At 38.4% G+C, this 21752-nt stretch overlaps 1 protein-coding gene across 2 annotated transcripts; it reads left to right on the top strand.

Annotated features, from left to right (window-relative positions):
- Positions 1-15: 15 nt before the first annotated feature.
- smc6 (structural maintenance of chromosomes 6) lies at positions 16-21187 on the top strand. Of its 2 annotated transcripts, XM_047393270.1 has the most exons (27): positions 16-149; positions 1770-1920; positions 2019-2130; positions 3786-3891; positions 3986-4122; positions 5627-5688; positions 5817-5897; positions 6008-6109; positions 6750-6869; positions 8217-8309; positions 8453-8599; positions 8686-8774; positions 8859-9029; positions 9124-9302; positions 11137-11338; positions 11440-11554; positions 11658-11818; positions 12396-12531; positions 12650-12730; positions 12818-12988; positions 13167-13304; positions 13472-13617; positions 15318-15443; positions 16856-16961; positions 17461-17613; positions 17722-17819; positions 19438-21187. In XM_047393270.1, exons 2-27 carry the CDS (start codon positions 1783-1785, stop codon positions 19523-19525), a joined length of 3258 nt encoding a protein of 1085 aa, XP_047249226.1. In that variant the 5' UTR covers positions 16-149; positions 1770-1782; the 3' UTR covers positions 19526-21187. The 2 variants fall into 2 exon arrangements, with proteins under 2 accessions (XP_047249226.1, XP_047249227.1); XM_047393271.1 differs by lacking the exon at positions 16-149 and having other exon boundaries at positions 1812-1920; positions 2080-2130.
- The last annotated feature ends 565 nt before the right edge of the window (positions 21188-21752 follow it).

Genomic DNA, 21752 nt, shown 5'->3' with positions numbered 1-21752 from the left:
TGCGCTTACGCAGGTGCACTGTGAGCCAATCAGAGGACGCGCTCTGAGTTCCGTGTTGCTGTGGTTTCCTTCGCACAGTCCGAGCAGGAAGTGGGAGACGTCCCCCATGGCCCCATGTTGTTGTGGAGGGCTGCTGCTACCGAATGATGGTAAGCGAGTTGCTGCTGTTTGTTATTGAGACAAAGGCTAAAGTTGTGTAGAAGCTTTTCTTTCCCGTTAGTATTTTGTGTTTTGGTTCATGACTATTTCGCGGAGGATTTCTGCGCTTAAAAAGACTTCGTGTGTGGTGGAAAAACAGCTTCATCTGGAGAATGCTTTTTACTACATTAGTGTACTAAATATTATATAACTGGCGTAGTTAATCAACGTTTTAAAAGTACGTGTGTTGTATTAACCATAGTGGAGAAGCTTTAAGAAGCTGTGGCTTTCTGCTTCAATTTAACGTTTTTTATTGTAACTAAATATAGCCGACAGTTTGTAGTTGCTGGGTGTGCTTACATATTACCATGCAACATGTGTGAACTCCTCAGAGTAAAATCCACTTCAAACTTTGTTGTCACACCTTTCTTTGTTGCATTTGTCCTTATTGAATAGCATTACTGCTACAATGAGGTTCTGCACATTAATTCAGGGATGAAATGAAAAAAATATGATTTACTGTGGTTGTTTTTAGTAATATTAGGATCCTGGAGATTCAGATTTTGCCATTATAAGGTTTTTGTGTAATTGCTCATCACAAAATGACCTAGAGTATTCTGTTCATATTTGTCAGATGGAAGTAAAAAGATAAATGCTTTTCAAACTGGTTATCAATGAAACTGGCATGCATTTGTATTACACCCCGTTTGCTCTGACAGCACTGAATTAAATCAAGAGGAAAGATTTGCATACACATTTGACCTAATTATGAAGTAGACTCAAACTGTGTGTAGTCTAATCTAAAGATGAATCCCACTGTTCTGTGAAGGCCTCAGAGGTTTTTACCGAGCATGAGTAAACAAACAGCATCATAAAGAACAAGGAACACTGAAGACAGGTCAGGGTTCAAGGGTTGGAGGAGTTAGAAGCAGAGTTTGGTTAAAAAACGGTGACCTCACATAATTCCTATTCAATCCATCATCCAAAAATGTAAATAATTTGACACAAATGCAAACGTGTTAAGACATGGCCATCCACCAAAACGGACAAGTCAGGCAAAGGGAGTATTCATCAGAGAACATGCCCATAGTAACTCTGGAGGAGCTGTAGAGATCCTTCCATGTAGGCTAGACTTCTGGCATGCTTTCCTTCAGCATGGACATGGACGCTAGTACGAGTTGAAGGGAAGATGGGCGGAGGTTCACCTTCTAGCAGGAAAAAAAAAATAATAGTGCACATCACACTTTTCTGTTTTGTGTTGACCTGTAGATAAATTCATAGAATCTTAATAAAACACACTGAAATTTGTTACAATAATATAAAATTGGAAAAAAGTTCAGGGAATATGAATACTTTTGAAAGGCACTGTAAATATTGGCTAGTGGGAGAATGATTAATAACTGCGCTTCCTTCCCTGGCTTTTAAAGCCTGTTTCTAAAAGAAATCTTTAAGACTGTACAATCTTAAGACTGAGATGCACTTCTGAGCATAAGACAAACATGATTTATTCAAATTTAAAACTAAGCATTATTTTGATCATTGTTGTACAGTAATCCCATGCATGTACAATTTAATGAAAACTTGCCTTCATACTCTAATGCTGAACCAGTTGTGCTTGGTTCTATTTTCAGTTACCCTTTCAAAATGAGTAAGCGAAAAGCCAGCGTGATTATTGATGCAACAACTTTCAAGAGCCGGCGAGTGACAACTACAGGTGCTGAAAATGCAACAGACACGAATCGTCAGGGATTGTCTTCAAACATCTTCACTCCCTCCGCATCGGTAGGTTTTTTTTTTGTAAACCTCAAGTCATGTTTTGTCTCTTTACTTCTCACCATCTCATTAGTTGTTCACTACTTTTTCTTGTTCTCTGTCTGTAGGGAGACATTGGGCTCATTGAAAGCATCACTTTAAAAAACTTCTTGTGCCACCACTCTCTAGGACCGGTCCAGTTCGGGCCCCATGTGAATTTTATCGTGGGCAACAATGGGAGTAAGTACATTGTTAACGTTCTTGGAACCGTTGCTAACTTTGACTGGCGTGTACAACACATTCAGACATACACTAGTTTCAGGAAGGTCCTTCTTTGAATTACATGCTTCATTTAGCTATAAAACAGAAATGAAAACAGTGCCATTGTCCATAATAGATGCCTTTCTCTTTTCACAAAGACCTTCTTTGTTATGGAAGCAAATCGTTACCATATTTCAAATGAAAAAGCCTTTTCAGATATGCTTTTTATTTGACCCATAAATAAAATTAGTAATCAATAATCCTATTTGCATTTTCTTCTTCATGACTGCACATTTTATGCCATAATCAAAAAGAAAACAAAGCAGACATTGCTTTTTCGTTTTCGTGGTCTGCCCGCAAAGTACTGCCCAGAACTCGAAAACGAAAAAGCATTCCGAGCTGCGGGCGCAGCAGAGTGACGTCAGCAGCCGCTCTTCCTCAGCTCCCTGCTGACCGAGCTACCCATCTTGTTCGGTAGGGGGCGCTGTGCACGTCTGCATTGCATTACATTGCAAACGTGCCGAGAAATTGATTGAATTGCAGCAGGGCCGAGCTCAATTTGTGGCAGTGGCAGGCAGAACCGGCAGTTCCGGTGGCAGGCTGTGGCATCCTTGTGGCAGCCTTATGGCCTGGGACATCCAGCGTGTTTTTAAGCATTTATTTATAATTTTCTGTGAGTGACGATTCAGAATAGCTATAATAAACCGGCTGTTTGTGCAATAAATCTTCGTCATCCTTTCAACACGTCACACATACACATAGTGCCATTTATTTTCCATGTCAAGTAAATACAATCACCTTATGTTATGGGTCTAAAGCTGTTTATTAAATAATAATCAATAATGAAATCATTATTTAAAGGTTAACATGCTATAACAATAATGACAACCCATTTGCCGATAATCAGCATTAGCTTCCACAAAAACAGCAGCAACCGCATTGGCAAGCTTTTATGGCCGGTCTGGCACCTTCTGGCATCCTCGCGGAATCCCCTGCCACCTTGCGGCAAGCTGTGGCAGCTTCGGTGGCAGGCTGTGGCAGAACTGCCACAGCCAATGCAGACGTGCACTGCGCCCGCCGCTCGGAATGCTTTTTCGTTTTCGAGTTCTGGGCAGTACTTTGCGGGCAGACCACGAAAACGAAAAAGCAATGTCTGCTTTGTTTTCTTTTTGATTATGGCATAAAATGTGCAGTCGTGAAGAAGAAAATGCAAATAGGATTATTGATTACTAATTTTATTTATGGGTCAAATAATGCAGCCACATTTTTAAAATGAAAAAGCATTTCTGGAAATGCTTTTTCATTGGAAATATGGTAACGATTTGCTTCCATACTTTGTTGCACAATTGAGCTATAAATACTTAACTACACTGCAGTTGGCTATAAACTAGATCTTTTTAAAAGAAATCCTTATACTGTTTCTATGAGGTCAACGTTTTAGTGCACTGCAAACTACAGTAAACAATGGTCACATGGAGTGCTGAGTGTGCCTATTTGCTTGTGTAGTCCCGTTTGTGGGTCATTTTTGATTATTTGCATACTGCGTTTTAGTTCATCCTGTACTTCTGTGCATAACTGTGACATGCTTTACATGCACTGATTTAATACCCAATCTGTGGTGCTTTGATTCCCAGGTGGAAAAAGTGCCATTCTTACCGCCTTAATTGTAGGCCTCGGTGGAAAAGCCACCATGACAAACAGAGGGGTGTCACTGAAGGATTTTGTGAAAACTGGAGAAAGGTGAGTTGGGGATCATTCTGAGTAGTTGGTCTACAGAAATGCAGCCCTTTTGTTTTTCATCCAGAAAGTCATGGTGGTGTTTTCATCTGCTTAGTACTGCAGATGTAACTGTAAAACTGAGAAACAGAGGTGCAGACGCTTACAAAAAGGATCTGTATGGTGACTACATTACCGTAGAACAACGCATCTCCAGCGATGGATCTCGGAGCTACAAACTCAAGAACAAATCAGGTGATTTTTCACAGATACAGATAAGTTTTTGCATTATAGTAAATTTACTTATTCCACTAACTCATGGATTTGCCAACACTAAGTCCTATAGTGTCACTTCACCTGCTAATTCTGATTCCTATAGGCAGAATTCTCCCCCTGCTTAACTGCATATGTGCTATATGCTTGGCATCACCTGTCTGTTATGAAGTGAAAAGCTGGACATGTGATCATTTATTTTATGAATGGAAACAACCTGTAGAATCAGTTAGACCATAAATACCATTATCAATTATTCTGTCTTCCTCAGAAAGCAGTTTATAACACATTTGGTAATTTTTCTTTACAACAGAGCTTTAGATTCAGAAGAAAACATGAGACATATTATGTGTCACACTTTAGAGGTTGGAACCAGAGATAATTTAGCTTCTTTGCTTTAAAGCACTTCAGGTTTCTTCCTGTTGAAGTTAAGTTGGTTCTTTCCACTGTCGCCACATGCTGACTCATAATGAGGAATTGCTGCAAAGTGGAGCTGCACAATATATTAACTTGCAGTATTCATCGCAATATCACAAACGTAAAGGACTGCTTGGATGCAGTCAGTTCCAGGCTGCAATATTTAAGGTGCCACACATTCATATGTCTGCTTGCCAGTATTGTATTTGTTGATTTGCATGGACTTTCCCCTATTCAAACAAACACATATGAGGCTGAAACTGGTCAGGAAGGCTGCCAAGAGGCCAAAAGTAGAACTGAAGGAGCTACAGGAGTTTCTAATAAGTACTAGTCGTGTTCTACATGTTACAGTGGTCCTCCGTATTCTCCATATGCCTGGACTGAGGAGATGCAAGACAGACTTATTTTATTCCAAAGACACATCCAGACCGGGCTAAAATTTTTCGTAACTTTCTGATAGAATGTGTTCTGGTCTCATTAAACTGAACTTGAACGTTTAGGCCACAATACCATGAAGTATGACTGGAACAAAAACAACACTTTACATCCCCCAAAAGATCACTGTATCTTTTGGGGGATAGATATAGATATACATTTTTTTCATGGTGTCATTGGTGAGTAGGATCCAAAGCTCAAGGTGAGTGGTGAGGACATTGTGATGATGGAATAGAACCAGTTTACTGTTGGGTTGGTTTTTATTGAAATTAATGGGAATGGGTATCCCATTCACTCATTCATTCAACTCCTTATATCATTATAAACTGTACTGTGTAGAGATACATCAGGAATCTATCCTCCTTGCTTAGCTTATGTTACTACTGTTTTTATATAGCACACTAGTACATAATAGTGTTTTGTTGTTTGTCTTATCTCCGTTTTGTTCCAGATGTCTTCTGATGCTTTTGTAACTCAACAGTTTCCCTCAGGGCATTAATAAAGTACCTGTATCTAATCTAATCTATATGATTTGAGCTGAATTTGGACTGAATTCTGTAAAATTGGATATGATCTAGACCTGCTTGTTTCGTGAAATGCCTTGAGATGTCATTTTTTGTCTTTTGATTTTTAGGTCAACTTGTCTCAAACAAGAAAGAAGAATTAATATCAGTTTTGGACCACTTTAACATCCAGGTAACAATTATATTTCTGTTCCTATAATCGTCTGTGGATCCACTGCTGTTTTCTTACATATTTGCTGGGATATTAAGCAAAATCAGTTGTTCTGAATGGCAATATTGTTTTGTGTTTGTGTGTTCCAGCTGGATAACCCAGTATCCATTCTCAGCCAGGAAATGAGTAAACAGTTTCTCCATTCAAAAAACGAGACGGACAAATATAAGGTACTACACCATGTTTATTATAAGCTGACCAATTTCAGTTTTCATCGGGTGAGCTTTGTTTTTGCCTCCACTGCTTTAAACTGAAGTTGTGTTGTTTTTTTTATCTCTAGTTCTTCATGAAAGCAACTTTACTTGAGCAGATGAAGAGAGATTACATCCACATCAAGCACACTGAAACAATCACACGGCAACAGGTTGAGAGGCAAGAAGAGGTACAGAACTGTGTTTATTACCTAAAGCTTTTACTCTTTAGTTGTTAAATCGGATGGATGGATGGATGGATTGCCCATGCTTTTATTTGTTCATGAATTGATGTCTTATAAAGTTATTCCACAGTTTAAAAATGTGGTCAAATATAATTACTTATGTTTATTTTTAGAAATAAGCAACATTTTCCTTCTAGGTAAACTGAATTGTTCTTCTTAACATAATGCTAGTGTTAACAATCAAGTTTTGGAACAATTTAATGCAAAAAATATTTTCTTTTTTTTATTATTTGATGTCTTACTTTTGTTAAGCCTGGCAGTCTAGAGTAGTTTAGTACACTGCCATACATTTAACTTAATTCAGTTCAGTTCAATTAATGTAGTGACGACACAGTTTACAAGACACACAGGTTCAGTTAATATCCAAATATATATTGAATCCAGTTTGGTCCAAATTAATTTGATATCAGTTCAGTTCATTTTAATCTAATCTAATCCTGTCATGCTTTCAAATTCAGATCCACTTACATGCAGTCTAATTCAATCCTAATTGGAATACATTACGATCAGATTCAGTTGGTAAAAGTTATGTCAATGACTTTTCTATTAAAAAAGGAAAATGTGATCATCTCTGTTTTTTGTTCAGTGTCTCAAGGACTTAAAGCAGGAGTTCCTACAGAAGAAAGAGCGATATGAAAGTTTGTCGTCTTTCAGTGATTTGAAGGAGACTTTGGAGAACCTAAAGAAAAAAATGGCATGGTGTTTGGTAAGAGGTTCTCTTATGTTGATATGTTCAACAGACTACTTTTTTAAAATTATATTTCCTTTTGGTTGTTTTTTGGGCTTTTTGTTCACAATATTCATATTATTTTCCACATCTGTAGTCAGCACAAGACAGCAGATCATTCAGGTTTTTATTGTATGAAACAGCAGCAGTGAATGGAAGCAGCTGAAAGTCTCACTTCTCTACACATAATAAGTCCTTGTTGTACTTGTCAGGGATTACGTACACTTCAGTAATTTAGCTACTTAAACAGTGATCTGAGGACACCATCTCTCAGACCACCTAAACTCTTAAAACCTGCCTACAGTTAGAAATGTAACTTCAGGCCACTGCTTCATATTTGGTGGATGGAAGAGAAATTAAAATACTGTTATACAAACACAGGGCAGCTGCAGTTAAACCACATCTCATTGTCTCACAGACTAAGAAACAATGGCTTGACGCTGTAGGTCTTGATCGCAGGTAAATATGCAGGAGGAACAACTGGAGAGAGTGGTTATTGATTTAATTAACTCATTCTGTGAAGGTTGCAGATGATCCACCAAAAAATAAAAACCCCACTCTACAAAAACATTTTCTTACCTGAAAAACTTTATGCTCACAAACACCACCTGTAGTTGCCTTGATACTCTGGCTGTTGAGTCACTGCTAGAACTGCCATGTAGCCATCTGTCGCAGCCATGTAGCTTGTCTTGTCCTGGTTCCTTTGGTTGGTTTGGCCTTTGGTTTTCCTTACCTCGAAGTTAAGAAATTTGCTGTTTTATAATCTTGATACAGAAAGCTTTTTGGAAAGAGACTGTTTTTTTTTTGGGAAGAAATCTGTCCTCTCCACCTTTTTACTTCCATAAAGCTCTACTTCTTTTCTTGTGTAGATATCTCTGGGAACAATTGAAAAGCTTGCTTCACCCTTTTTCTGTGTTCTATTAGGTAGCCATACATAGTAGGCCTGTTTTCTCCAAAAACAATTAGTTTTCTCTCTACGACCAAAGGTAGTCCCGTTTTATATTTCCAGGTGAAATTTTATAACGGGTTATGGCATTTCTGTATTAAAGGCTTTTTTGTGTCTGAAAAGTAAATTATCTGGGGAACCCACCTTTCCTATGATTTACGTTTCCTATTTTCTTGACTATAATATAGTTCATTTAAAATGGGAACAAGTTCAGGGAGTTAACTCTCAAAGGATGCCCTATCAGCTGTTTTGAAGGAAAAGGACAAGAAACAATCAGAAATGACAAACAGGGTGTTGCCTGCCACTATCACTGGGCTTTCTAATGTTTAACAAGCTGTTCTACTTAAACATGATAAACATGACTGTTTTATCCCCTTTAGGTCAGAGACAAGGAGCAGTCCATACAGCAGCTGAAGGAGGAAATTAGGAAAGAAGAAAAAAATAAACATGAAGATAACCTAAAGCTCTGTCAGGTATAAAGCAAGTTATCCCCCTCTGTTAAAGTGCCAAGCCTTTCAAGCCAAATGATCTCACAAACACATTAACTTATACTTTTCTTAACACATTGTTCTTAATGAAGCTTTTGCTTTTGTCTTTTTTTTTCCCTTCCTTGCAGTCAAAGCTCGTACAAACAGAGAAAAGACTGCAGATTATTAAAAAGAGAACTGACAGTCTACGAGAGGAGCAGAAGTCCCTCAGAGAGGATCATCTCAACTTCAAACAGCAAGCAAAAATAACTAACAAAGCTCACAAGGAGCAGGAGGTATGATTTGCACCCTGTCTGTTTATAACTGATTCTGTCAAATAGGTGTGATTTGTAATTTTTAAAACAACTATTTCTTTTCATAGCTTGTTTATTTTCGGGCTCTAAACAAACTGAAGCAAACAGAACGAGAGCAGAGCCTTCTCCAGGAGAAAATTAACAAGGCCAAAGCAAGGTGTGGACGTGTTGAAACATTTTATTTATTGGCTTAGATTTATGGAAGTCCTCACAACAAATTGAAATGTTTCTTTGCCATCAGCGAGAGACTGAACAACAGTGGAGAAACCAAACGCTCAAAACAGCAGGCGACCTTGGGTGATCTCAAAGAGCAGCTGGCAGAGCTTCAGAGGAAATGCTTACAGCTGAATGAAGACATTAAGAAGAAACACCAGGCACTTCTGAAAGGAAAAGAAGAATGGGACAAGCTGAGGTACAAGAAACACTTCCTGCTCTCATACAAACGTACTCCCTAGGTAAGAAGGGCAAGCAAAGATTCATCACTGAACACTCCTCCTTTATGTTAGAGTTGAAGCAAAGAGTGTGCAGTTTGCTTACGAGTCCAAGTTGAAGAGAAAGAACCAGCTCCTCGCCAGTCGATCCAACAAGCTCAAGCGTTTTGGAGATCATGTACCCGACCTGATCGCTGCAATTAATGATGCATGTGCTGCAGGACACTTCATCAAGAAACCCATTGGGCCAATAGGTAACTAACTCTTCACAGTTTACTGACTTTATGTTTTGCCCCTTTGGAGTAGTGTGTATTACTATCTATTCCCAAAACCTTTCTAATGTATAACAATGACACACAGATCCCAAATACAGTACCTTGCAAAGTTATTCATCTGTTTGTCATGTTACAACTACAAACTTTAATGTGTTTTTGAGAGATTTTGTGTCACAGATTGGTGGACACATAACACTGCACATCAATCTGAACACACTATCACCATGGTTAAACATGGTCATGGCAGAATAATAGTCTGGGCATGCATGGACAAATAGGTTGGTCCGTGTTGATAGGATAATGGATGGAACTTAATGCAGGGAAAACATTGTTAGACTCTGCAAAATGAGACTGGTGTGGAGGATCACTGCCTCAGATCAAAGCATATTCATGCATTAGAACAACCAAGGCCCATAGGAATCTGGTTAGAGTTGGGGAAATGTATTTTCATGGACCCTGTTGAATTGCAGGAAATGGTTAAATTGTTAAATTGACTTATAAAGTTTAATACAAATTCACACAACAACATTTTTTTTTCGTCCACTTCACATTTATGTGCTACGTTTTGTTGGTTAACACATGAAATCCAAATAAAACATATTGAAGTTTGTGCTTCAGTGTGTGTGTGTAGTTTGATGCAGAACTAGTAGAAACACTTCTCTTCCAAAAGTCCATCAGATAGTCTGTTATATTCCCAGATGATCATGGCTCTAAAAGACGAGGGGATGGTGTTTAAAAATATGAAAGCTTACTATGAAAAACAGACCATGTTTAGGTTCTATTTTGTTCGAGGAAGTAATGAGAAGATGGATATATTTTTATGTCATCAGTAAGCAGTTAACTAATCATCTGGTGCAACAGGTTTGGTTTTGAGCTTTGGTGGATTTCCATTTCCTGTTACTAATACTAAGTTTAGATCATTGGTGGCTATCGTTGCTTTCATACTGATGGTAAACGTGATGTCATTTCAAAGCTGTAACAATGCATTGAATTAGCTCTTACAGCACTTTGCCAAAGTAGTCATATGTGTTAAATGTTTTTTGTGACGTATTATTCGGATTTAATGTGATAGACCAGATAAATTCTGAATTAATTCTGAAGTGGAAGAGATGTGATTCATGTTTTTCAAAAGGTTTTTACAACTAGAACTCTGAAAAGTGTGGAGTGCATTTATATTCAGCAGCTTTAAGTCAATACTTGTAGAACCACCTTTCACTGCAGTGACATCTACAAGTCTTTTGGTGGATGTTTCTACCAGCTTAGGGATGGACAATTTTGACCATTCTTCTTTGCAAACAAGCCCAATATAATTGCCTGAAGAGCGACTGTGAGCGGATTCTTATTTGTATATAGGTCTCGACTTTGAGTGGGCCATTCTAACACATGAAGATGCTTTGAGCCTTTCCATTGTAGCTCTGGCTGCATGTTTAGGGTCATTCTCCTTTTGGAAAGTGGACCTTTGCCCCGGTCTCAAGTCTTTTGCAGCCTCTGACAGGGTTTCTTCCAGAATGGCTCCGTTTTCAGTTCCAACCATCCTCCCTTCAACTCTGACCAGTTCCCTGTTAAAGATGAAGTTGGTGCTGCCATGGTGTGTTCCTGTATCTTCACGATGCTGAGACACAATTTTACACAGATGGACTTAATTTACCAATCAGAATTAGTTATACTGGATTTTATGTAATTGCATCAGAGTTAGGGCTTTAAGAGTTAAGGTTTGTGGCTTTGATGTGTAGAAATGTGAAAAAGTTCAAGGGCTATGGATATATTTGCAAAGCAGTTAAATGATGATCTGAGAATCTGTGTTTGGTCTCAGGGGCGTGCATCAGTTTAAAGGATCCCACGCTGGCTGTGTCTGTGGAGTGCTGTTTGCGCAGCTTCATGAAGGCGTTCTGTTGTGACAACTACAAAGACGAGTCAGTCCTTCAGGGGCTGATGTCTCGCTTTTATCCTAAGGGCAACAGACCACAGATCATCGTTAGCCCCTTCTCTGATAAACTCTACAACGTTCATGGGCGGTAAGAACTCGTTTTTGCTTTTATGCTGCTGTTTCTCCCACATTCGCATTTCATGACACCTGTTTAAATACGGTCTTTTCATTTTCTTGACTGGTTTACAGAAAAGCATGTCATCCAGATTACCTAACCGTTCTGGACACGATCACAGCAACAACTTCAGTCATCATCAATTGCCTGGTTGATATGAGGGGGATAGAAACCATTCTTGTGATCAAAGTTAGTCTCTGTCTGAGTCCTGTTTAGTTTTGGCGCTGGTGCAGCTGTCTGTTTTCGTTTCTCCGCCTTCTGGCTCATCATGCGCGTTGATGTGTGGTTTCAGGAGAAAGACAAGGCGAGGAGGATCATGCAGAAAGGTCGGCCTCCAAAAAACTGCCGTGAAGCCTTCACAGCTGAGGGAGATCAGGTGTTTCCGAACCGCTACTACACCTCTGAATTCAGCATGGCCAAGTACCTCAGTGGAGACATCGAGACTGAAATAAAGTGAGTACTGTGAGCTTTATTCATGCCAGAAAATATGCACAAGATATACAGTTGGCCTGGGATGTCAAACTCAGTCATAGAATGGACTATAACCTTAAAGATGGACTTTTTCATGGGCTAAACAAGAGAAATGTTAATTATTTAAACTAAAAGCTTTGTTGTTACTGCAGAGGAAATGCAAAAAGACAACAAATTTTAAACAAATACTTATTTGTTTTCTCTGCTCTTTACACCTGTTCATATCAAACTTGAATGGATTACAGAGCAGTTGTTAGTTATTATCATCCGACTGACCCATGCCTAGAGCCCAGAGAAGCTGACTTGGTGTATGATGGGATTTGTAGTGCAATATGTAGCCAAATGGTAGGCCATTAATAATATGCATCCACATCACCCTTCATAGGACCTGTAAACTGATCCTGAATTTCTTGGAAGGTAAAACAAGTCCTAGTTTAACTGCAGACCGTATTACACATTTAAACTGGTTTTAGAAATTTTGAAACCAGCACATGTTGAATTTAGTCAGATCTTCGTGTAGTTTTTGGACTGTGAGAAAATCCTCAATGTGTTTTCACAGTTTACTGGAATCAGAACTGGAGAATCTCAAAGCTCAGCTGTCCAGGTTTCAGCTTCAGGCGAACTCCGTCACTGAGGATATATTAAGCATGGAGAACATCCTGAACAGCACCATCAAGACCTTGAAGAAGACTCAGGTCAGTGTGAAGAAACATCACCTTGTTATTCTAATTTTACTTTGCAACTAGTTACAGGTTTTTGTTTCCTTTTCATGGATTTTCAATCCTTTTTTTTTCTGTTTTGACTGGATCACAGGCCTCTGAGAATCAGGTCAAAGCAGCAATAAGTGAGCTGGAGACTGCTAGTGAGGAGCAAAGTGATGACCTCAACTCCTTGGTGACCCTCAACTTTTTATTTTTCTCACTTTCAAAATCAGGCCTAATCATAATGTGCCAGATTAATGTCTTAAATCCCGATGTGCAGGAAGAAGTTGCCCAGGAGAACCAACAGAAAATTGAGGTGGAAAAACAAGCCGTTCAGGAGGCAAAGGCAGAATTGGACAAGCAACGAAACACATCAGAGGAGGCAGACTCGAATTACTCCTCTGTCAGAGATAAAATTGATCAGCTGTTAGAGGAAATTGAGCCCCTGAAGGTAAATAATTGCCTTAAAAAATAAGACATATTTGACATTTTCACTCCTACAGGCCCTCAGCCTCAGTCTGTCCTCTGCTGCTCTTTAGTTGCTATATGTTAGATCTTTATATCATCTAGTATTTAAAGACACGGATCTCCTGATAGACAAAAATATTTATTTTGTTCTCGCCGTCCAGGACGAGCAACTGAAACTGGAGACGGAGTGTGTAAAACATGAGCGAAACCTTAAACTGTTAGAAAAAAAACTGAAGACTCACGAAGACAACGTCCAAGCCATGAACAGTGCACTTTCAGAAAAAGAACAAGAGTTACAGGTAACAAGAACTCTGTTTTTTCCCAGATTACTTTTAAATATTTCCTCAATCCGTTTCAAGTAAACCTAGTTTCTGCATTTCAGCAAATTAGGACAGATGGCGTATTCACCTACAAAGAGCAGAAACATTACCAGACTTTGAACAGACATGACTTGATGTGTTGACAGGAAAACGTAGAGAAAGCTAAGCAGATCAGCCCTGAGCGGCAGCATGTCACCTGTAGCACCAAGAGTATCGACACAGAAATCACACGACTGAAGAAGAAGCTCAAGGTGTATGAGAGCAACCACGGCGAGCAGGAGCAGGTGATCAGGTGAGAGACAGCAGACATCAGTCAAGAAACGTCGAAGAATAAACTGTAGGGAGAGCGAGCTCAATTGTTTTGGCTGACAAGTTGATCTTTGCATGTTGTGTACATTAGATGAATAAGATTTGGCTGATAATAAAGAGCGATAAAACTTGTGCTTCGCATTTATAAAGTCCGGTCTTTTAACCATAGCACAATGTTTTATTGCACTGATTTTTTATGCAAATGATGGAACGCAACAATATTTTTGTCACCTATAGCAAAGACGAATGTCCACTCCAAAGAAGCAGAATCCTAAACGCAACCAAAATAAATGGGGAAATGCGGAGCCGCAAAACTTTTAAGCGGAAAGATTTAGGAAACAAACTGCTACAAGCAAGTAGGTGATCTGGGAGCTAGCAAACCAATCGGGACCGACCCAGTCAACCCTGAGCGGAGCCATGCCAACTGGATGGGATGGAATTACATTTGTGACCAAATTCCCATAAAAATCAGTTGAACAAGCCAATGTTAAAGTCCAGTTTACATCAAGTCTGTTTGTTTCTGATGTAATTAGAGCTGCTCAAAAATTGCTATAAACCACCAAGAAAGGATGAAGATATTTATGTTGAGAGGAAGCATTTTCATTCAGTCAGTGTACAAATTTTATGTGATGCAAATACAGCTAACCAGCACCGTGGTAAGGGGGGCTGTTTTGATGCCTGATTCATTCATTCCGAAGAGTTTCAAGGTTAGAAACTGATTGAAAGCATGCACGGTGCAGGATGGGTGGCCTGTAGTGAGGAAATTCATCTAATTGTCCCAGTTTCAAAGCTGATTTCAGTTTGTCTCAGAAGTTGGAGCTCAGAGGTGATAATAATGTCGGAAAACACTGGGGTTTATTTGTTTTAGTACTAGCTACTATTAGTAATACAAGCTGTAACAATATCTTTCTCTACCTTTATGTGTTCAAACACTAAATGAACGTATTCACAAAAGGATTTTAGATGTACCAAGGAGATGTGCTTTGATGAATGAAAACGGATATTTTCTTACATTTGGATGTTTGTTACTTCAGTTTTCTCGATTACGTATGCCACATTTTTGTAGGAAATCCAGAGAAGGTCAAAGGTGAACCAGTGCAGAAATGTATAGTGCTGGATTATCCAAAACAGGTCAGAACAGGACAGGAAGACATTAGATTGGCAGCTACAGTATATTTATGATCACTAATATGCCCTCTTTTATTTCAGTGTATGGCATGGCACCTTTATTTGTACTTCATTGAAAGGAACCCAACTCATAGCTTCCCCATCAAGTCTTCATTTGCCTCTTTCCTCATCTAGATCCATTTTTGAAAATAGGACTTCCTTCAAGATTCTGGGCTCAGACCCATTTCTGGGTCACAGGCAGTTGGAAAGAGAGAAATGAAAGAAGCCCCAGAAAAAGATCTCCGGCGTAAAAGCGAAAAAGGAAGCAGCTGTAGCGCACACATAGACAAAACAAAGACACTCAAACTGAGGTGCACAAGAGAAAAAGCTAAACTAAGAGGGAGAATTAATAGAAGCAGCAGTCTCCTTGGATAGGCTGACCCTCTGCTGAGTCTCCTTTGTACCTTAATCAGATCTGCCTCTTGGCCATTCCTAAAACATCTTCTGCCCTGGTTTCATGCAGTTTAAGTCAGAAATATTTCCCCCATGACAACTTCTTCCCTCTGACCTTATTAGGGAGTATGCTGAGGCCCTCTCTCTCTACAAAGAGAAAACCAACCAAGTGAGGGATCTGCGCAGGTTCATTGATCGGCTCAACAACATCATGTCAGACAGGCAGAACAGATACAAGATAATGCGCAGGTAAATAACCAACCGTAACTTTTTAAAAGGAAAACATGTTGTTGTGTTACACCCACAGATGTCAGTTTGTTTTATTGGGATTTTATGTGACAGAACAGAAAGTAATGCATAGTTGTGAAGTGTAAGGAAAGAATGCATAGTTACCAACAGATCGTTTTACAAAACAAATCTGGCATCATTTATGTTTAGCTCACCTGAGTTAATACTTTGTAGGACCACCATTCGCTGAAATCTTCTGGGGTACATCTCTCTAAGCTTTGTATCTGGAGTATACATGTTTTGCTCATTCTTTGCAAAAAAAAAAAAAAAGCTCAAGCTCAATAATATTAGAATTGAGTCCTTCAACATCAGTTTTCAAGGTCTGCCAGAGATTCTCTATTGGATTTAGGTATGGGTTTGGACTAGGCCATCCTGACAGATAAACATGCTTTGATCCAAACCATTTCTTTGTAGCTCTGGTTTTAGGTTTAGGGTCTATGTCCTGCTGGGACGTGAACCTCCACTGGTAGCTTCTACCAGTTTCTCTTCTAGGATTGTTCTGTTTCTTAGCTCCATCCATCAGAGAGGGCTCTGGATAATGTGCAGTGTGGGTTTTCCACCACACAGAGTTCTGCATGTACACTAAAGTTTTCCTTTCATCTGATCAGGGCACTTTCTTCCCCACATTTGATGTGTCCACTACAAAGCCTGTGATGTACAGCAAATGGGACATCTTACTGCTTTTTTTAACAATGCCATTATTTTTCCACTCTTCGAGAAAGGCATGAATTGTGGAGTTCACCACTAATATTTGTCCTGTCGACTGATTCTCCTGCCTGAGTTGCCCTTCTATTCCAGAGCTACTATTGGCTGTTTCTCTGACTAAGGCTCTCCTATCTCCATGACCGCCATGTTTCGTGGGCTTGCAGGGCTGTATGGAACAGTGCTCAGTGACTTTTACAAAGTCTGTGATATTGGTTTTGAACCTAACCCTGCTTCAAAGTTCTCCACAGCTTTATCTCTAACCGGTCTGCTTCCTTGGCTTTCATACAGTTTGTTCACTGATCTTCTCTAACAAACTGACTCCTTCACAGAACAGCTGGATGTACACTGAGATTTAATTACAAACAGGTAGACCTCCTTTACTCATTAGGTGACTTCAGAAGGCTTTTAATTGCACTGAGTTTTGCACAGGGATATAAATGGTACTCTTTACTTTGATACCCCCAAATAAATGCAATAGCACACAATTATTTTTTGGATTCTTATTTGTACAAAAAATGCTTTTCCCACTTACAATTATGCACTACTGTGTATAGATCAGTCACATAAGATCCAAGTTAAATACTCTTAAGGTTTGTAGTTGACCCCCTGCAAACTGTCATGGGGGGGGCGGTCATGTATTCATTTCATACCTTCATTTCCTCCCTAAGGTCCCTCTCAGTGAGGTGTAAGCTGTACTTCAATAACTTCTTGATCAAGATGAACTGCTGTGGCGCCATGATCTTTGATCACAACAACGAAACGCTTTCAATCTCGGTATGTGTCTTCATACGTTTTTTAAGCTCTTTGGTACTCATCATATATAGCAGTGATCCCAGAAGCTCAAGTAGAAGTAAACGGGTCATCTGGAGGATGTTTTGACTCTGATCCAAAAGAATTCTTCAGATTCTGACCCACTGTAGTCATAATCTGAATACACATCTTTTTTAAGGTACTCAGCATGTTAACCCCTTCTTCCTCTGTTACTTAGTTTGCCTGTCTGAGCTATATTTACATTGAAATGCAAAGTAACACCAAGGCCTGCTTTCAGTATGATATAACTAAAGTAAACTATTCTTGATACTCAAGAATAATTCATGCTTTCATTTTCAATGCTTTAAACTGATTTTGTTAAAGTATCCTGGTTGGTGAAGCTTTTACGATAAAAAATGTATTAGCTTTAAGTCTTTAAAATTATAAAAACATTATTATTATTATACACACACACACACATACCTACATTTTAAGTAATAGCCCAATATGTTTTGTCACAAAGGTAAAGCCTCCAGGCAGGGACAAAGATGGTGCGAGTGACATGAGGTCTCTGTCTGGTGGGGAGCGCTCCTTCTCCACCGTTTGCTTCATGCTCTCCCTTTGGGAGATCACAGAATCACCGTTCAGATGCCTCGATGAGTTCGACGTCTACATGGTGAGTGCATAAAAATCACCCGAAGCAGCCTGACTCTTATGTATCTCAGAGTAAAGGAAGGAAAAGAACAGGTTGAACATTATGTTGACTTGAAGACCGTTTCTCCAGGACATGCACAATCGGAGGATCTGTCTGGACCTCCTCTTGGAGCTTTCAGAGCGGCAGCACCTTCGGCAGTTCATCTTCATTACTCCCTTGAACACCAGGTAATGCCTTATTGAATAATTCATTCGCATAGACATTCACCTACGTTTTCTATATAGAAGCCCATAGAGGCTAGTGGGAATAAATACATGTCCTAAAGCTTATTAAATTTAAGATATCTCCTTACTTATCAGCAGATTTTTTTTTTTTTTTTTTTGACTGCATAAAGACTTAAATAATGAAATCTTTGGTTGCCTTCGATAAGCAAGCTATAGTTTAGATTTTTAAGTTTTTGTCTTTCTACAATAAATATAATTTCCATTCTGAAAGCAGTTAAATATCAGTCACTGTCTTTGACATACTGAAGTGAAAAATTCCTCTCTTTATGTTGGATGCAATCAAAGTGATTGTTTTACATTTTCACATCCCCCCAAAAATAACAGCTGAGGACCTCTTTAATATTTGAACCAAAACAAAAGCTCTGATTTACAGTTGCTGCAAAATTGTCTCCTTAGAAAAGAAGGTTTCCTTGTAAACGTCCCGTTTGTGCTTCATCTGACTTCATTTTGAACAACTTACTAGAGGTTGAAACCGTGCACGTTTTGGGTGTGGAAAAATCTTCAGTCCAAATGAACGCATCTTGTTTTAAGCCTGTACACCCGCAGAACGTTTATGTGCTGGAGTGAAGTGCAGAGTCTACATTCTACCGCACAGCTTTAAAAAGCAACACCAAAACAAAGCATAAAGGACTCTCAGCCGTCACTGAAGTTCTACGGTGCATTCAAGTACAGCTGGTACATTGAAATGTCTATATCAAAACAACTCCAAAGTAATAGATTTTTTTTAAATTAACAAATGTCAGCATAATCCTATTCTAACATTCGTAAACAACTTTGACCATTGTAAGTAGTTTTTATAACTGTATAATCCATCTATCCATGGTCTATAACTGCTTAATTGTTTATTATTTTATTAATGACAGAATCAAACCAAGTCTCCAGCAGTTCTATACTTGCTATTTTTTTTAAATGCTAAGACATATGAAGATAATCAAATTATTATCATAGTATTTAAAAATTATTTGAATAAAGTACAAGAAATTTCTACATTTTAATTTATTTCTCTTGATCAGAATGTCCCAAAAACAATGTTCCATTACTTTGAAACCAAGGTACCAAGGTGATTTTTGTCCACCGTTGCATCCCTAATATGCTAACTAACTAACACTAATGGCTAGCTTTTGAGTCTTGGTTACCTAGTAACAACTTCCACACTAAAGAGTGTTGTTGCTATTCCGACGGAGTAGTTCTTATGTGAGGTGCATTCAATGATCGTGGAAAAAAGATTTTACTTTTTCTTTATTTTTGCCGGTCGATTAGTGATCAGGGCTGGTCAAGTTTAAAATTGTCTGATTCAGGTCACTCAGAAATTTGTGGATCTTTATTTTCAGAAATTTTTTATTTTTGTCTCTGTAAACTAGATGCTTAGAGTTATTAATTACTTGTTACGTGAACTGCACTACAGAGGAAATTGTGATTTATTTCCTGCTACGAGTGTAAGCTGGTCGTTTCCCGGCAAACGTCAGCAACCCTGGTTTACATTCTTAACCTTTGCTGATGCAGCAGTAATATTACCACAGTTACGTTTGGTAACCAGATAAAACTGTTGATTCTCTTTCAGTAACCTCCCCAAAACAGCCCTCATCAAAATTCATCATCTGCGAGATCCTGAACGAGAAGATGGCCACACAAGAGACAAGGCTATCTAACATGCCATCGGTGCCTTTAACACATAAAACAGTAAAAACATGCTAATAGTTTATGGGAGGTGCCCAGACTTTTAAACTCTGTCATTTCTCCTGCGATGCCTGCAGGAATATACTGTTTTATGAAACCTAAATAATTAGAATTTAAATATCTCTAGTATAATTCTTTTTCTATTTTCTCTTCTTTTTTCTGTGTATATAAATGATAAACATTTAGATGGAAACGTAGACTTATAATTTTTAAAGGTAGTACTGTATTTCTATAGTTGTACTTGATGTTCTACTATATTCTGTTTCAGAAAAGTGTTTTTAAAATGTTCCCCTGAAAAGTGAGGTTTCATCCTATATGTTTAGATGTTTATTTATGAAATGTTTATTTTTTCTGAATTATGTTTTATCTTTTAGCCAGGCAAAGACCTAAAGTGACCTTATTGTTGGAGTTTGAGATGTTTGTGTACAAGTTTTGCTGCATTTTAATAGCTCTGTAAACAGTTTTATGGGAATATTGTACTCTGATGGCTTTATTGTGTGTTTGGCTTGTTTTTTGTTTCTTCTGTATATTTTAAAGTGAGTCTATATTATGTACCACCTCATTCTTCACAGAGGCGTCTCACACACTCCTTCATTGTGTTGTAGCTGAGTCCACACACTGTTGGTTGAAGAAATGATCCATTTTACTTACCTTCAGCATCCGCTACTTAGTGTTTTTCTCTTCACTGTCTGCCTGTTCGATCCCTGATTTGTACTGGCGTTATATGAGGAAAGGCAGGTGGTCTTGACTTTGCATGGGCCGGCATGAGATTCTCACAATATACCTAAGCAGGAATACTGCATTTTCATGGTTTTTACACAAAAATGCAAAATATTAATGTATAACACGAACCACTTGATTTAACTGAATACAGAAAAGGAGCAATTATTCCTACTGCTGCTAAAATAATCTGAAATTCATTATTACAGTTATACTAATGTTACCTAGAACATTTTTTATTATTTTGATATACACTTAAAGACCTAAACACCTGTTAAATGAAGTATTAATTTTCAAGTGCTTGTGCAGAATATTGGACTTTTTGCAGTTCTGTTCTGCTTGTTATAAAGTAATACAAGTGTACCAACATGATTTTGCTCAGGCAGAAGCTGCAGTCAGCCATTTAACAGAAATGCTACTCATAGCTTGACAACTGTTGCTCTAAAACAGCATTATCTCTGTTTTTGGGGTTTATTTGTCCTAGAAATTGTAATGGTTTTATTCCTCATAAAGACATTTCCTTCATTTATTCAAGGAAAATAAAACAACCTTCATTCAGCAACCTGACTGGCAGTGTGCAGCAGCAGGTAGGGGAGAGGCATTGCTGTTATTCTATGCTCCATGCAGGTGGATAAAACTCTGGTTACCGTTAAAGTTTAGTTTATAAAGTAAATTTAGACTTAATGAGGGAAATCTAAACAGAGTGAAATGTATTCTATATTTTTTTTTACTAATTTCATGTAAAATCTAAAGATATTTTATAACTGTGTTTTTGTTGAAACAAAATGTACCCCAGTCAGATTTTTTTTCTGTCACTGGCTTGATCTCTCAGATCTGATCCCTCTGAGTTAAACATCCAGAGCAGAGCGACAAAATTCAAAAATTAATATTTCAATAAATCTGCATTACCTTTATGTGTGAATTTATTTTTTACATGGAGAGTTACCCATTCATTTAGTTCATCCATTGAAGCATAGTGCATCCAGAGGAATGACAAACTGAATAAAAAAAATCTTGAGATACTTGGAGTTGATGCAAAGCTGTAACTGGCATTGTCTTCACTCCCTTTTGTTCTCTCACACATAATAGCATCATTTTACGATCACACATAAAACGTTAAACGCTTTTAGATATAAATATCTGAAAAGTGTGGCACACATACTTTTTCAGTCACTTCACTCTGATACCCCTAAGTGAAATCCAGTGCAACATTTTGCCTTTAGAGGTCAATTAGTAAACCTTGTAATTTAGTCTCAGTATCTGTGTCAGTAAAGGCCTCAGAGGTTTGTTAGAGAACATTAGCGAACAAATAACATCATGAAAACAGGAACACAGCAGACATGTCAGTGATAAAGTTATGGAGAGGCTTAAAGCAGAGTTAAGTCTGTTACTGTCCACCAAAAGTGACAGGCCACGCAAGGAGGGAATTAATCAGAGAAGCAACAAAAAGACCCTTGGTAACTGTGGAAGAGCTGCTGA

The sequence above is a fragment of the Girardinichthys multiradiatus genome, chromosome 19, assembly GCF_021462225.1.
Source record: "Girardinichthys multiradiatus isolate DD_20200921_A chromosome 19, DD_fGirMul_XY1, whole genome shotgun sequence".
Lineage (NCBI taxonomy): Eukaryota > Metazoa > Chordata > Actinopteri > Cyprinodontiformes > Goodeidae > Girardinichthys > Girardinichthys multiradiatus.
Note: the sequence above shows the minus strand (reverse complement) of the source record. Positions and strands in the feature narration are given on the sequence as shown.

Bases quoted from the DNA above. Each gene is read 5' to 3' on its own strand.
- smc6 (XM_047393270.1), top strand. From the start codon at position 1,783: ATGAGTAAGCGAAAAGCCAGCGTGATTATTGATGCAACAACTTTCAAG. The intron at 11,555-11,657 runs GTTAGTCTCTGT...GTGTGGTTTCAG, and splicing joins AAACCATTCTTGTGATCAAA to GAGAAAGACAAGGCGAGGAG. The intron at 12,731-12,817 runs GTGACCCTCAAC...CCCGATGTGCAG, and splicing joins GTGATGACCTCAACTCCTTG to GAAGAAGTTGCCCAGGAGAA.